This window comes from Oncorhynchus clarkii, chromosome 29 (assembly GCF_045791955.1).
Source record: "Oncorhynchus clarkii lewisi isolate Uvic-CL-2024 chromosome 29, UVic_Ocla_1.0, whole genome shotgun sequence".
NCBI lineage: Eukaryota > Metazoa > Chordata > Actinopteri > Salmoniformes > Salmonidae > Oncorhynchus > Oncorhynchus clarkii.
In genome coordinates, this window is record NC_092175.1 from 45,981,117 (window position 1) to 45,996,753 (window position 15,637).

The 15,637-nt window shown below is 46.7% G+C and overlaps 1 protein-coding gene across 1 annotated transcript in view; it reads right to left on the reverse strand.

Moving 5' to 3' along the window:
- The window catches only part of LOC139388244 (protocadherin Fat 3), a 334,570-nt gene that overhangs the window by 155,686 nt on the left and 163,247 nt on the right, over positions 1-15,637 (reverse strand). The window contains exons 47-48 of the mRNA XM_071134792.1: positions 3,841-4,003; positions 801-997 (exon numbers count right to left, since the gene is read on the reverse strand). Of these exons, the coding sequence (XP_070990893.1) occupies positions 801-997; positions 3,841-4,003 (360 nt within the window). The remainder of the gene's footprint in view (positions 1-800; positions 998-3,840; positions 4,004-15,637) is intronic.

The following is a 15,637-nucleotide window of genomic DNA, read 5'->3' on the forward strand; positions in this document are numbered from 1 at the left end:
CAGTATACTGACTCCCCTTGCTTCATGTCTCCCCCTACTGCTACAGTATACAAACTCCCCCTTCTCCTACAGTATACTGACTCCCCCTTCTCCTACAGTATACTGACTCCCCCTACTCCTACACTATACTGACTCCCGTTTCTCCTACAGTATACTGACTCACCCTACTGCTACAGTATACTGACTCCCCCTTCTCCTACAGTATACTGACTCCCCCTACTGCTACAGTATACTGACTCCCCCTTCTCCTACAGTATACTGACTCCCCCTACTGCTACAGTATACTTACTTCCCCTGCTTCATGCCTCCCCCTACTGCTACAGTATACTGACTCCCCCTACTGCTACAGTATACTGACTCCCCCTACTGCTACAGTATACTGACTCCCCCTACTCCTACAGTATACTGACTCCCCCTTCTCCTACAGTATACTGACTCCCCATTCTCCTACAGTATACTGACTCCCCCTTCTCCTACAGTATACTGACTCCCCCTACTTCTACAGTATACTGACTCCCCCTACTCCTACAGTATACTGACTCCCCCTACTCCTACAGTATACTGACTCCCCCTACTCCTACAGTATACTGACTCCCCCTTCTCCTACAGTATACTGACTCCCCATTCTCCTACAGTATACTGACTCCCCCTACTTCTACAGTATACTGCCTCCCCCTACTCCTACAGTATACTGACTCCTCCTTCTCCTACAGTATACTGACTCTCCTACAACATCCTATCTGTTCTATTTCTACAATTATATCTGTTCTAGTTCTCCACTGTGACCCCTGACCTCTGACCTGGTTGCAGACAGGTGTGTTGTCGTTGGCGTCCATGACAGTGACCTCCACAGCAGTACGGGTGATGTAGAGGCCGTCGCTGGCGGTGATGTTGAGTAGATAGAAGTCTTGTTTTTCCCTGTCCAGCTGACCGCACACCACCACCATCCATTCCCCCTGGACCAGCGCTATACTGAACACTCCTCCTGGGTTACCACCTGTAGGGAGAGGAGAGGTTAGACATTCACACATACACACACGCACACAAACTCAGCTGACTGCACACCACCACCATCCATTCCCCCTGGACCAGCGCTATACTGAACACTCCCCCTGGGTTACCACCTGTAGGGAGAGGAGACTAACTAGCCAACATACTAACTAACTAAGGAACTAACTAACTAACTAGCTAACTAGCTAACATAACATACTAACTAACTAACCAACATACTAACTAACCAACCAACCAACCAACACACCAACTAACCAAAAATACTAACTAACAAAATAACTAGCTAACTAAGCAACATAGTAAATCAATAACATACTAAATAGCTAACTAACTAACCATCATACTAACTAGCTAGCTAACATACTAACTAGATAGCTAACATACTAACTAACATAATAACTAGCTAGCTAACATTAACTATCTATCCTTCACTGAACAAAAATATATATTCAACATGCAACAATTTCAATGTTTTTACTGCGTTACAGTTAATATAATGAAATCAGTCATTTTAAATAAATAAATGAGGACCTAATCTATGAATTTCACATGACTGGGAATACAGATATGCATCTGTTGTAAGGGCATGGATCAGAAAACCAGTCAGTATCTGGTGTGACCTCTATTTGTCTCATGCAGTGCAACACATCTCCTTCACATAGAGTTGATCAGGCTGTTGATTGTGGCCTGTGGAATGTTGTCCCACTCCTCTTCAATGGCTGTGTGAAGTTATTTTGGTGGGAACTGGAACACGGTGTCGTACATGTCGATCCAGAGCATCACAAATATGCTCAATGGGTGACATGTCTGGTGAGTATGCAGGCCATGGAAGAACTGGGACGTTTTCAGCTTCCAGGAATTGTGTCCAGATCCTTGTGACATGAGGGCCTGGTATTATCATGCTGAAACATGAGGTGATGGAGGAGGATGAATGGCACGACAATGAGCCTCAGGATCTCGTCACGGCATCACTGTGCATTCACATTTACCATTGGTAAAATGTAATTGTGTTCATTGTCCATAGCTTATGCCTGCCCAAACAATAACCCCACTGCCACCTTAGGGCACTCTGTTCACAACAGCAAACCGCTCGCCCACACAATGCCTTCTGCCCAGTACAGTTGAAACCGGAATTCATCCTTGTGGAGCACACTTCTCCAGTGTGCCAGTGGCCATCGATGGTGAGCATTTTCCCACTGAAGTTGGTTGAGACACCAAACTGCAGTCAGGTCAAACCCCGGTGAGGACAATGAGCACGCAAGTGTGCTTCCCTGAGACGGTTTCTGATAGTTTGTGCATTCAATTCTCTTGCAACAGCTCTGGTGGAAATTCCTGCAGTCAGCATGCCAATTGCACCCTCCCTCAAAACTTGAGACATCTGTGGCATCTGTGGCATTGTGTTGTGTGACAAAACTGCACATTTTAGAGCGGCCTTTTATTGTCCCCAGCACAAGGTGCACCTGTGTAATGATCATGCTGTTTAATCAACTTCTTGATATGCCACACCTGTCATGTGGATGGATTATCTTGGCAAAGGAGAAATGCCCACTAACAGGGATGTAAACAAATGTGTGCACCAAATTTGAGAGAAATTAGCTTTTTGTGCATATGTAGAATTACTGGGATATTTTATTTAGACTCATGGGACCAACACTTTACATGTTGCATTTATATTTTTGTTCAGTATACTAAGTAACATACTAACTATCCAACATATTAACTAATTAACTAACCAGCTGATATACTAACCTGTGGTAGATGACCAGTATGTTCTGATCACACACAGGCGCACGTACAGTGCGGTGCAAAAGTATTTATCGTTTTTTCCTATTTTGTTGCATTACAACCTGTCAGTTAAATAGATTTTTAATAAGATCTGGTGCAACCAATTACCTTCAGAAGTCACTTAATTAGTTACATAAAGTCCACCTGTGTGCAATCTAAGTGTCACATGATCTGTCACATGATCTCAGTATACACATATATATATACACCTGTTCTGAAAGGCCCCAGAGTCTGCAACACCACTAAGCAAGCGGCACCATGAAGACCAAAGAGCTCTCCAAACAGGTCAGGGACAAAGTTGTAGAGAAGTACAGATCAGGGTTGGGATTAAAAAAATATCTGAAACTTTGAACATCCCACGGAGCACCATTAAATCCATTATTATAAAATGGAAAGAATATGGCACCACAACAAACCTGCCAAGAGAGGGCCGCCCACCAAAACTCACAGACCAGGCAATGAGGGCATTAATCAGAGAGACAACAAAGAGACCAAAGATAACCCTGAAGGAGCTGCAAAGCTCCACAGCGGAGATTGGAGTATCTGTCCATAGGACCACTTTAAGCCGTACACTCCACAGAGCTGGGCTTTATGGAAGAGTGGCCAGAAGAAAAGACATTGCTTAAAGACAAAAATAAGCAAACACGTTTGGTGTTTTCCAAAAGGCATGTGGGAGACTCCCCGAACATATGGAAGAAGGTACTCTGGTCAGATGAGACTAAAATTGAGCTTTTGGCCATCAAGGAAAATGCTATGTCTGGCACAAACCCAACACCTCAGCATCCCGATGAGAAACATCCCCTCAGCATGATGCTGCCACCACCATGCTATAGGAATGTTTTTCATCGGCAGGGAAACTGGTCAGATTTGAATGAATGATGGATGGTGCTAAATACAGGGAAATGATTGAGGGAAACCTGTTTCAGTCTTCCAGAGATTTGAGACTGGGACGGAGGTTCACCTTCCAGCAGGACAATGACCCTACGCATACTGCTAAAGCAACACTCAATACTAACTAACCAACATATGAACTAGCTAACTAACCTGTGATGTGGTAGCTGACCAGTTTGTTTTTATCCGTTGTGTCTCCGTCCTTGGTGCTGAGGACAGACACCACCTCTCCTGGTGGGTCACTCTCTCTGACCGCGCCCCGGTAAAACTCTCTCTCGAATCGCGGAGGGTTGTCATTCACATCTGCTACAGACACCTGGTACAGGAAGACAGGAGAAAGTAGACGTACTACTAGAGTGTGTATGTAAGTTTTCTTCATGCATGGATATCAATGGGACACAGTTGAAATTTGACTGAAGTGGAAGTTGGGATTCATCCCTTACTGTTATTTACAGTTTTTCTCAATCTCTTACAAGGATCTTTCATAACAATGTTGTTGATTTCATTTTTGGGGGAGGGGGGGGGGGGGGGGGCCTTTAGCAAAAAAAAGTTTCTGCAAATGCAGTTGCCTTCTCCAAAAAAAACACATCAAACTATATTATACTATAATATTATCAAGATGACAAATGTTTTCATAAAAAGAACACAGATGTCTGATAAAAAAAGGATAACACAACCATGCTTATTTATTTGAGCCTAAGCGAAACAGAAAGTCAGTCTGTCTTAAATAGATAGATCAGATTAAATCAAATATTATTCCTGATGAAAATAATTTAAAAAAAAATAACATTTTGTTATTGTGTGCCGGATTCATTCATCGGTATCTTCACAATCCAATTTCTTGTGTTCAATACAAAGGTTGGCTTGCTCATAGTTTGGTCGGCTTTCCATTGGCGCACACAGAAACACAATCCACGATTAGAAATAAGGCAAGGTGAATACATTGGGAGGAATACATAGGCCTTAATCCACACCATTGGAGGAACACAACTGATAGGAATACATAGGCCTTAATCCACACCATTGGAGGAACACAACTGACAGGAATACATAGGCCTTAATCCACACCAAAGCAATGCTTTATAATGGAAGGTCACAACGTAACCCAAAGATACTTTAGAAGTAACAGAACTTCAGACAGGGTTGGTTTAGACTGTTGATATGTGAACTATATTTCACTACTCCACTCCTTCTGAGTCTGACTAAAATCCCACTTCTCCACTCCTCCTGAGTCTGACTAAAATCCCACTTCTCTACTCCTGCTGAGTCTGACTAAAATCCCACTACTCCACTCCTTCTGAGTCTGACTAAAATCCCACTACTCCACTCCTCCTGAGTCTGACTAAAATCCCACTTCTCCACTCCTCCTGAGTCTGACTAAAATCCCACTACTCTACTCCTGCTGAGTCTGACTAAAATCACACTTCTCCACTCCTGCTGAGTCTGACTAAAATCCCACTTCTCCACTCCTCCTGAGTCTGACTAAAATCCCACTTCTCTACTCCTGTTGAGTCTGACTAAAATCCCACTTCTCCACTCCTCCTGAGTCTGACTAAAATCCCACTACTCCACTCCTCCTGAGTCTGACTAAAATCCCACTTCTCTACTCCTCCTGAGTCTGACTAAAATCCCACTTCTCCACTCCTGCTGAGTCTGACTAAAATCCCACTTCTCCACTCCTGCTGAGTCTGACTAAAATCCCACTTCTCCACTCCTCCTGAGTCTGACTAAAATCCCACTTCTCTACTCCTGTTGAGTCTGACTAAAATCCCACTTCTCCACTCCTGCTGAGTCTGACTAAAATCCCACTTCTCCACTCCTCCTGAGTCTGACTAAAATCCCACTTCTCTACTCCTGTTGAGTCTGACTAAAATCCCACTTCTCCACTCCTGCTGAGTCTGACTAAAATCCCACTTCTCCACTCCTCCTGAGTCTGACTAAAATCCCACTTCTCTACTCCTGTTGAGTCTGACTAAAATCCCACTTCTCCACTCCTGCTGAGTCTGACTAAAATCCCACTTCTCCACTCCTGCTGAGTCTGACTAAAATCCCACTTCTCCACTCCTGCTGAGTCTTACTAAAATCCCACTTCTCCACTCCTCCTGAGTCTGACTAAAATCCCACTTCTCCACTCCTCCTGAGTCTGACTAAAATCCCACTTCTCCACTCCTGCTGAGTCTGACTAAAATCCCACTTCTCCACTCCTGCTGAGTCTGACAAAGATCCCACTTCTCCACTCCTCCTGAGTCTGACTAAAATCCCACTTCTCCACTCCTCCTGAGTCTGACTAAAATCCCACTTCTCCACTCCTCCTGAGTCTGACTAAGATCCCACTTCTCTACTCCTCCTGAGTCTGACTAAAATCCCACTTCTCCACTCCTCCTGAGTCTGACTAAAATCCCACTACTCCACTCCTCCTGAGTCTGACTAAAATCCCACTTCTCTACTCCTGTTGAGTCTGACTAAAATCCCACTTCTCCACTCCTGCTAATTCTGACTAAAATCCCACTTCTCTACTCCTCCTGAGTCTGACTAAAATCCCACTTCTCCACTCCTGCTGAGTCTGACTAAGATCCCACTTCTCCACTCCTCCTGAGTCTGACTAAAATCCCACTACTCCACTCCTCCTGAGTCTGACTAAAATCCCACTTCTCCACTCCTGCTGAGTCCGACTAAAATCCCACTTCTCCACTCCTGCTGAGTCTGACTAAAATCCCACTTCTCCACTCCTGCTGAGTCTGACTAAAATCCCACTTCTCCACTCCTGCTGAGTCTGACTAAAATCCCACTTCTCCACTCCTGCTGAGTCTGACTAAAATCCCACTTCTCCACTCCTCCTGAGTCTGACTAAAATCCCACTTCTCCACTCCTCCTGAGTCTGACTAAAATCCCACTTCTCCACTCCTGCTGAGTCTGACTAAAATCCCACTTCTCCACTCCTGCTGAGTCTGACAAAGATCCCACTTCTCCACTCCTCCTGAGTCTGACTAAAATCCCACTTCTCCACTCCTCCTGAGTCTGACTAAAATCCCACTTCTCCACTCCTCCTGAGTCTGACTAAGATCCCACTTCTCCACTCCTCCTGAGTCTGACTAAAATCCCACTTCTCCACTCCTCCTGAGTCTGACTAAAATCCCACTACTCCACTCCTCCTGAGTCTGACTAAGATCCCACTTCTCTACTCCTCCTGAGTCTGACTAAAATCCCACTTCTCCACTCCTCCTGAGTCTGACTAAAATCCCACTACTCCACTCCTCCTGAGTCTGACTAAAATCCCACTTCTCTACTCCTGTTGAGTCTGACTAAAATCCCACTTCTCCACTCCTGCTAATTCTGACTAAAATCCCACTTCTCCACTCCTCCTGAGTCTGACTAAAATCCCACTTCTCCACTCCTCCTGAGTCTGACTAAAATCCCACTTCTCCACTCCTGCTGAGTCTGACTAAAATCCCACTTCTCCACTCCTGCTGAGTCTGACAAAGATCCCACTTCTCCACTCCTCCTGAGTCTGACTAAAATCCCACTTCTCTACTCCTCCTGAGTCTGACTAAAATCCCACTTCTCCACTCCTCCTGAGTCTGACTAAAATCCCACTACTCCACTCCTCCTGAGTCTGACTAAAATCCCACTTCTCCACTCCTCCTGAGTCTGACTAAAATCCCACTACTCCACTCCTCCTGAGTCTGACTAAAATCCCACTTCTCCACTCCTGCTGAGTCTGACTAAAATCCCACTTCTCTACTCCTCCTGAGTCTGACTAAAATCCCACTTCTCCACTCCTGCTGAGTCTGACTAAGATCCCACTTCTCCACTCCTCCTGAGTCTGACTAAAATCCCACTACTCCACTCCTCCTGAGTCTGACTAAAATCCCACTTCTCCACTCCTGCTGAGTCCGACTAAAATCCCACTTCTCCACTCCTGCTGAGTCTGACTAAAATCCCACTTCTCCACTCCTGCTGAGTCTGACTAAAATCCCACTTCTCCACTCCTGCTGAGTCTGACTAAAATCCCACTTCTCCACTCCTGCTGAGTCTGACTAAAATCCCACTTCTCCACTCCTCCTGAGTCTGACTAAAATCCCACTTCTCCACTCCTCCTGAGTCTGACTAAAATCCCACTTCTCCACTCCTGCTGAGTCTGACTAAAATCCCACTTCTCCACTCCTGCTGAGTCTGACAAAGATCCCACTTCTCCACTCCTCCTGAGTCTGACTAAAATCCCACTTCTCCACTCCTCCTGAGTCTGACTAAAATCCCACTTCTCCACTCCTCCTGAGTCTGACTAAGATCCCACTTCTCTACTCCTCCTGAGTCTGACTAAAATCCCACTTCTCCACTCCTCCTGAGTCTGACTAAAATCCCACTACTCCACTCCTCCTGAGTCTGACTAAAATCCCACTTCTCTACTCCTGTTGAGTCTGACTAAAATCCCACTTCTCCACTCCTGCTGAGTCTGACTAAAATCCCACTTCTCCACTCCTGCTGAGTCTGACTAAAATCCCACTTCTCCACTCCTGCTGAGTCTGACTAAAATCCCACTTCTCCACTCCTCCTGAGTCTGACTAAAATCCCACTTCTCCACTCCTCCTGAGTCTGACTAAAATCCCACTTCTCCACTCCTGCTGAGTCTGACTAAAATCCCACTTCTCCACTCCTGCTGAGTCTGACAAAGATCCCACTTCTCCACTCCTCCTGAGTCTGACTAAAATCCCACTTCTCTACTCCTCCTGAGTCTGACTAAAATCCCACTTCTCCACTCCTCCTGAGTCTGACTAAAATCCCACTACTCCACTCCTCCTGAGTCTGACTAAAATCCCACTTCTCCACTCCTCCTGAGTCTGACTAAAATCCCACTACTCCACTCCTCCTGAGTCTGACTAAAATCCCACTTCTCCACTCCTGCTGAGTCTGACTAAGATCCCACTTCTCCACTCCTCCTGAGTCTGACTAAAATCCCACTACTCCACTCCTCCTGAGTCTGACTAAAATCCCACTTCTCTACTCCTCCTGAGTCTGACTAAAATCCCACTTCTCCACTCCTCCTGAGTCTGACTAAAATCCCACTTCTCCACTCCTCCTGAGTCTGACTAAGATCCCACTTCTCTACTCCTCCTGAGTCTGACTAAAATCCCACTTCTCCACTCCTCCTGAGTCTGACTAAAATCCCACTACTCCACTCCTCCTGAGTCTGACTAAAATCCCACTTCTCTACTCCTGTTGAGTCTGACTAAAATCCCACTTCTCCACTCCTGTTGAGTCTGACTAAAATCCCACTTCTCCACTCCTGCTGAGTCTGACTAAAATCCCACTTCTCCACTCCTGCTGAGTCTGACTAAAATCCCACTTCTCCACTCCTGCTGAGTCTGACTAAAATCCCACTTCTCCACTCCTCCTGAGTCTGACTAAAATCCCACTTCTCCACTCCTGCTGAGTCTGACTAAAATCCCACTTCTCCACTCCTGTTGAGTCTGACAAAGATCCCACTTCTCCACTCCTCCTGAGTCTGACGAAAATCCCACTTCTCTACTCCTCCTGAGTCTGACTAAAATCCCACTTCTCCACTCCTCCTGAGTCTGACTAAAATCCCACTACTCCACTCCTCCTGAGTCTGACTAAAATCCCACTTCTCCACTCCTCCTGAGTCTGACTAAAATCCCACTACTCCACTCCTCCTGAGTCTGACTAAAATCCCACTTCTCCACTCCTGCTGAGTCTGACTAAGATCCCACTTCTCCACTCCTCCTGAGTCTGACTAAAATCCCACTACTCCACTCCTCCTGAGTCTGACTAAAATCCCACTTCTCTACTCCTCCTGAGTCTGAATAAAATCCCACTTCTCCACTCCTGCTGAGTCTGACTAAGATCCCACTTCTCCACTCCTCCTGAGTCTGACTAAAATCCCACTACTCCACTCCTCCTGAGTCTGACTAAAATCCCACTTCTCCACTCCTGCTGAGTCCGACTAAAATCCCACTTCTCCACTCCTGCTGAGTCTGACTAAAATCCCACTACTCCACTCCTCCTGAGTCTGACTAAAATCCCACTTCTCCACTCCTCCTGAGTCTGACTAAAATCCCACTTCTCCACTCCTGCTGAGTCTGACTAAAATCCCACTTCTCCACTCCTGCTGAGTCTGACAAAGATCCCACTTCTCCACTCCTCCTGAGTCTGACTAAAATCCCACTTCTCTACTCCTCCTGAGTCTGACTAAAATCCCACTTCTCCACTCCTCCTGAGTCTGACTAAAATCCCACTACTCCACTCCTCCTGAGTCTGACTAAAATCCCACTTCTCCACTCCTCCTGAGTCTGACTAAAATCCCACTACTCCACTCCTCCTGAGTCTGACTAAAATCCCACTTCTCCACTCCTGCTGAGTCTGACTAAAATCCCACTTCTCTACTCCTCCTGAGTCTGACTAAAATCCCACTTCTCCACTCCTGCTGAGTCTGACTAAGATCCCACTTCTCCACTCCTCCTGAGTCTGACTAAAATCCCACTACTACACTCCTCCTGAGTCTGACTAAAATCCCACTTCTCCACTCCTGCTGAGTCCGACTAAAATCCCACTTCTCCACTCCTGCTGAGTCTGACTAAAATCCCACTACTCCACTCCTCCTGAGTCTGACTAAAATCCCACTTCTCCACTCCTCCTGAGTCTGACTAAAATCCCACTTCTCCACTCCTGCTGAGTCTGACTAAAATCCCACTTCTCCACTCCTGCTGAGTCTGACTAAGATCCCACTTCTCCACTCCTCCTGAGTCTGACTAAAATCCCACTACTACACTCCTCCTGAGTCTGACTAAAATCCCACTACTACACTCCTCCTGAGTCTGACTAAAATCCCACTTCTCCACTCCTGCTGAGTCCGACTAAAATCCCACTTCTCCACTCCTGCTGAGTCCGACTAAAATCCCACTACTCCACTCCTCCTGAGTCTGACTAAAATCCCACTTCTCCACTCCTCCTGAGTCTGACTAAAATCCCGCTACTCCACTCCTCCTGAGTCTGACTAAAATCCCACTTCTCCACTCCTCCTGAGTCTGACTAAAATCCCACTTCTCCACTCCTGCTGAGTCTGACTAAAATCCCACTTCTCCACTCCTGCTGAGTCTGACTAAAATCCCACTTCTCCACTCCTCCTTAGTCTGACTAAAATCCCACTTCTCCACTCCTGCTGAGTCTGACTAAAATCCCACTTCTCCACTCCTCCTGAGTCTGACTAAAATCCCACTTCTCCACTCCTGCTGAGTCTGACTAAAATCCCACTTCTCCACTCCTGCTGAGTCTGACTAAAATCTCACTTCTCCAATCCTCCTGAGTCTGACTAAAATCCCACTTCTCCACTCCTGCTGAGTCTGACTAAAATCCCACTTCTCCACTCCTGCTGAGTCTGACAAAGATCCCACTTCTCCACTCCTCCTGAGTCTGACTAAAATCCCACTTCTCTACTCCTCCTGAGTCTGACTAAAATCCCACTTCTCCACTCCTCCTGAGTCTGACTAAAATCCCACTACTCCACTCCTCCTGAGTCTGACTAAAATCCCACTTCTCCACTCCTCCTGAGTCTGACTAAAATCCCACTACTCCACTCCTCCTGAGTCTGACTAAAATCCCACTTCTCCACTCCTGCTGAGTCTGACTAAGATCCCACTTCTCCACTCCTCCTGAGTCTGACTAAAATCCCACTACTCCACTCCTCCTGAGTCTGACTAAAATCCCACTTCTCTACTCCTCCTGAGTCTGACTAAAATCCCACTTCTCCACTCCTCCTGAGTCTGACTAAAATCCCACTTCTCCACTCCTCCTGAGTCTGACTAAGATCCCACTTCTCTACTCCTCCTGAGTCTGACTAAAATCCCACTTCTCCACTCCTCCTGAGTCTGACTAAAATCCCACTACTCCACTCCTCCTGAGTCTGACTAAAATCCCACTTCTCTACTCCTGTTGAGTCTGACTAAAATCCCACTTCTCCACTCCTGCTGAGTCTGACTAAAATCCCACTTCTCCACTCCTGCTGAGTCTGACTAAAATCCCACTTCTCCACTCCTGCTGAGTCTGACTAAAATCCCACTTCTCCACTCCTCCTGAGTCTGACTAAAATCCCACTTCTCCACTCCTCCTGAGTCTGACTAAAATCCCACTTCTCCACTCCTGCTGAGTCTGACTAAAATCCCACTTCTCCACTCCTGTTGAGTCTGACAAAGATCCCACTTCTCCACTCCTCCTGAGTCTGACTAAAATCCCACTTCTCTACTCCTCCTGAGTCTGACTAAAATCCCACTTCTCCACTCCTCCTGAGTCTGACTAAAATCCCACTACTCCACTCCTCCTGAGTCTGACTAAAATCCCACTTCTCCACTCCTCCTGAGTCTGACTAAAATCCCACTACTCCACTCCTCCTGAGTCTGACTAAAATCCCACTTCTCCACTCCTGCTGAGTCTGACTAAGATCCCACTTCTCCACTCCTCCTGAGTCTGACTAAAATCCCACTACTCCACTCCTCCTGAGTCTGACTAAAATCCCACTACTCCACTCCTCCTGAGTCTGACTAAAATCCCACTTCTCTACTCCTCCTGAGTCTGAATAAAATCCCACTTCTCCACTCCTGCTGAGTCTGACTAAGATCCCACTTCTCCACTCCTCCTGAGTCTGACTAAAATCCCACTACTCCACTCCTCCTGAGTCTGACTAAAATCCCACTTCTCCACTCCTCCTGAGTCTGACTAAAATCCCACTTCTCCACTCCTGCTGAGTCTGACTAAAATCCCACTTCTCCACTCCTGCTGAGTCTGACAAAGATCCCACTTCTCCACTCCTCCTGAGTCTGACTAAAATCCCACTTCTCTACTCCTCCTGAGTCTGACTAAAATCCCACTTCTCCACTCCTCCTGAGTCTGACTAAAATCCCACTACTCCACTCCTCCTGAGTCTGACTAAAATCCCACTTCTCCACTCCTCCTGAGTCTGACTAAAATCCCACTACTCCACTCCTCCTGAGTCTGACTAAAATCCCACTTCTCCACTCCTGCTGAGTCTGACTAAAATCCCACTTCTCTACTCCTCCTGAGTCTGACTAAAATCCCACTTCTCCACTCCTGCTGAGTCTGACTAAGATCCCACTTCTCCACTCCTCCTGAGTCTGACTAAAATCCCACTACTACACTCCTCCTGAGTCTGACTAAAATCCCACTTCTCCACTCCTGCTGAGTCCGACTAAAATCCCACTTCTCCACTCCTGCTGAGTCTGACTAAAATCCCACTACTCCACTCCTCCTGAGTCTGACTAAAATCCCACTTCTCCACTCCTCCTGAGTCTGACTAAAATCCCACTTCTCCACTCCTGCTGAGTCTGACTAAAATCCCACTTCTCCACTCCTGCTGAGTCTGACTAAGATCCCACTTCTCCACTCCTCCTGAGTCTGACTAAAATCCCACTACTACACTCCTCCTGAGTCTGACTAAAATCCCACTACTACACTCCTCCTGAGTCTGACTAAAATCCCACTTCTCCACTCCTGCTGAGTCCGACTAAAATCCCACTTCTCCACTCCTGCTGAGTCTGACTAAAATCCCACTACTCCACTCCTCCTGAGTCTGACTAAAATCCCACTTCTCCACTCCTCCTGAGTCTGACTAAAATCCCGCTACTCCACTCCTCCTGAGTCTGACTAAAATCCCACTTCTCCACTCCTCCTGAGTCTGACTAAAATCCCACTTCTCCACTCCTGCTGAGTCTGACTAAAATCCCACTTCTCCACTCCTGCTGAGTCTGACTAAAATCCCACTTCTCCACTCCTCCTTAGTCTGACTAAAATCCCACTTCTCCACTCCTGCTGAGTCTGACTAAAATCCCACTTCTCCACTCCTCCTGAGTCTGACTAAAATCCCACTTCTCCACTCCTGCTGAGTCTGACTAAAATCCCACTTCTCCACTCCTGCTGAGTCTGACTAAAATCTCACTTCTCCAATCCTCCTGAGTCTGACTAAAATCCCACTTCTCTACTCCTCCTGAGTCTGACTAAAATCCCACTTCTCCACTCCTCCTGAGTCTGACTAAAATCCCACTTCTCCACTCCTGCTGAGTCTGACTAAAATCCCACTTCTCCACTCCTGCTGAGTCTGACTAAAATCCCACTTCTCCACTCCTGCTGAGTCTGACTAAAATCCCACTTCTCCACTCCTGCTGAGTCTGACTAAAATCCCACTTCTCTACTCCTCCTGACTCTGACTAAAATCCCACTTCTCCACTCCTGCTGAGTCTGACTAAAATCCCACTTCTCCACTCCTCCTGAGTCTGACTAAAATCCCACTTCTCCACTCCTGCTGAGTCTGACTAAAATCCCACTTCTCCACTCCTGCTGAGTCTGACAAAGATCCCACTTCTCCACTCCTCCTGAGTCTGACTAAAATCCCACTTCTCTACTCCTCCTGATTCTGACTAAAATCCCACTTCTCCACTCCTCCTGAGTCTGACTAAAATCCCACTACTCCACTCCTCCTGAGTCTGACTAAAATCCCACTTCTCCACTCCTGCTGAGTCTGACTAAAATCCCACTACTCCACTCCTCCTGAGTCTGACTAAAATCCCACTTCTCCACTCCTGTTGAGTCTGACTAAAATCCCACTTCTCTACTAATGCTGAGTCTGACTAAGATCCCACTTCTCCACTCCTCCTGAGTCTGACTAAAATCCCACTTCTCCACTCCTCCTGAGTCTGACTAAAATCCCACTTCTCCACTCCTCCTGAGTCTGACTAAAATCCCACTTCTCCACTCCTGCTGAGTCTGACTAAAATCCCACTTCTCTACTCCTCCTGAGTCTGACTAAAATCCCACTTCTCCACTCCTGCTGAGTCTGACTAAAATCCCACTTCTCTACTCCTCCTGAGTCTGACTAAAATCCCACTTCTCCACTCCTGCTGAGTCTGACTAAAATCCCACTTCTCCACTCCTGCTGAGTCTGACTAAAATCCCACTTCTCCACTCCTCCTGAGTCTGACTAAAATCCCACTTCTCCACTCCTGCTGAGTCTGACTAAAATCCCACTTCTCCACTCCTCCTGAGTCTGACTAAAATCCCACTTCTCCACTCCTGCTGAGTCTGACTAAAATCCCACTTCTCCACTCCTCCTGAGTCTGACTAAAATCCCACTTCTCCACTCCTCCTGAGTCTGACTAAAATCCCACTTCTCCACTCCTGCTGAGTCTGACTAAAATCCCACTTCTCCACTCCTGCTGAGTCTGACTAAAATCCCACTTCTCTACTCCTCCTGAGTCTGACTAAAATCCCACTTCTCCACTCCTGCTGAGTCTGACTAAAATCCCACTTCTCCACTCCTGCTGAGTCTGACTAAAATCCCACTTCTCCACTCCTGCTGAGTCTGACTAAAATCCCACTTCTCCACTCCTGCTGAGTCTGACTAAAATCCCACTTCTCCACTCCTCCTGAGTCTGACTAAAATCCCACTTCTCCACTCCTGCTGAGTCTGACTAAAATCCCACTTCTCCACTCCTCCTGAGTCTGACTAAAATCCCACTTCTCCACTCCTCCTGAGTCTGACTAAAATCCCACTTCTCCACTCCTGCTGAGTCTGACTAAAATCCCACTTCTCCACTCCTGCTGAGTCTGACTAAAATCCCACTTCTCCACTCCTCCTGAGTCTGACTAAAATCCCACTTCTCCACTCCTCCTGAGTCTGACTAAAATCCCACTTCTCCACTCCTGCTGAGTCTGACTAAAATCCCACTACTCCACTCCTCCTGAGTCTGACTAAAATCCCACTTCTCCACTCCTCCTGAGTCTGACTAAAATCCCACTTCTCCACTCCTCCTGAGTCTGACTAAAATCCCACTTCTCCACTCCTGCTGAGTCTGACTAAAATCCCACTTCTCTACTCCTCCTGAGTCTGACTAAAATCCCACTTCTCCACTCCTGCTGAGTCTGACTA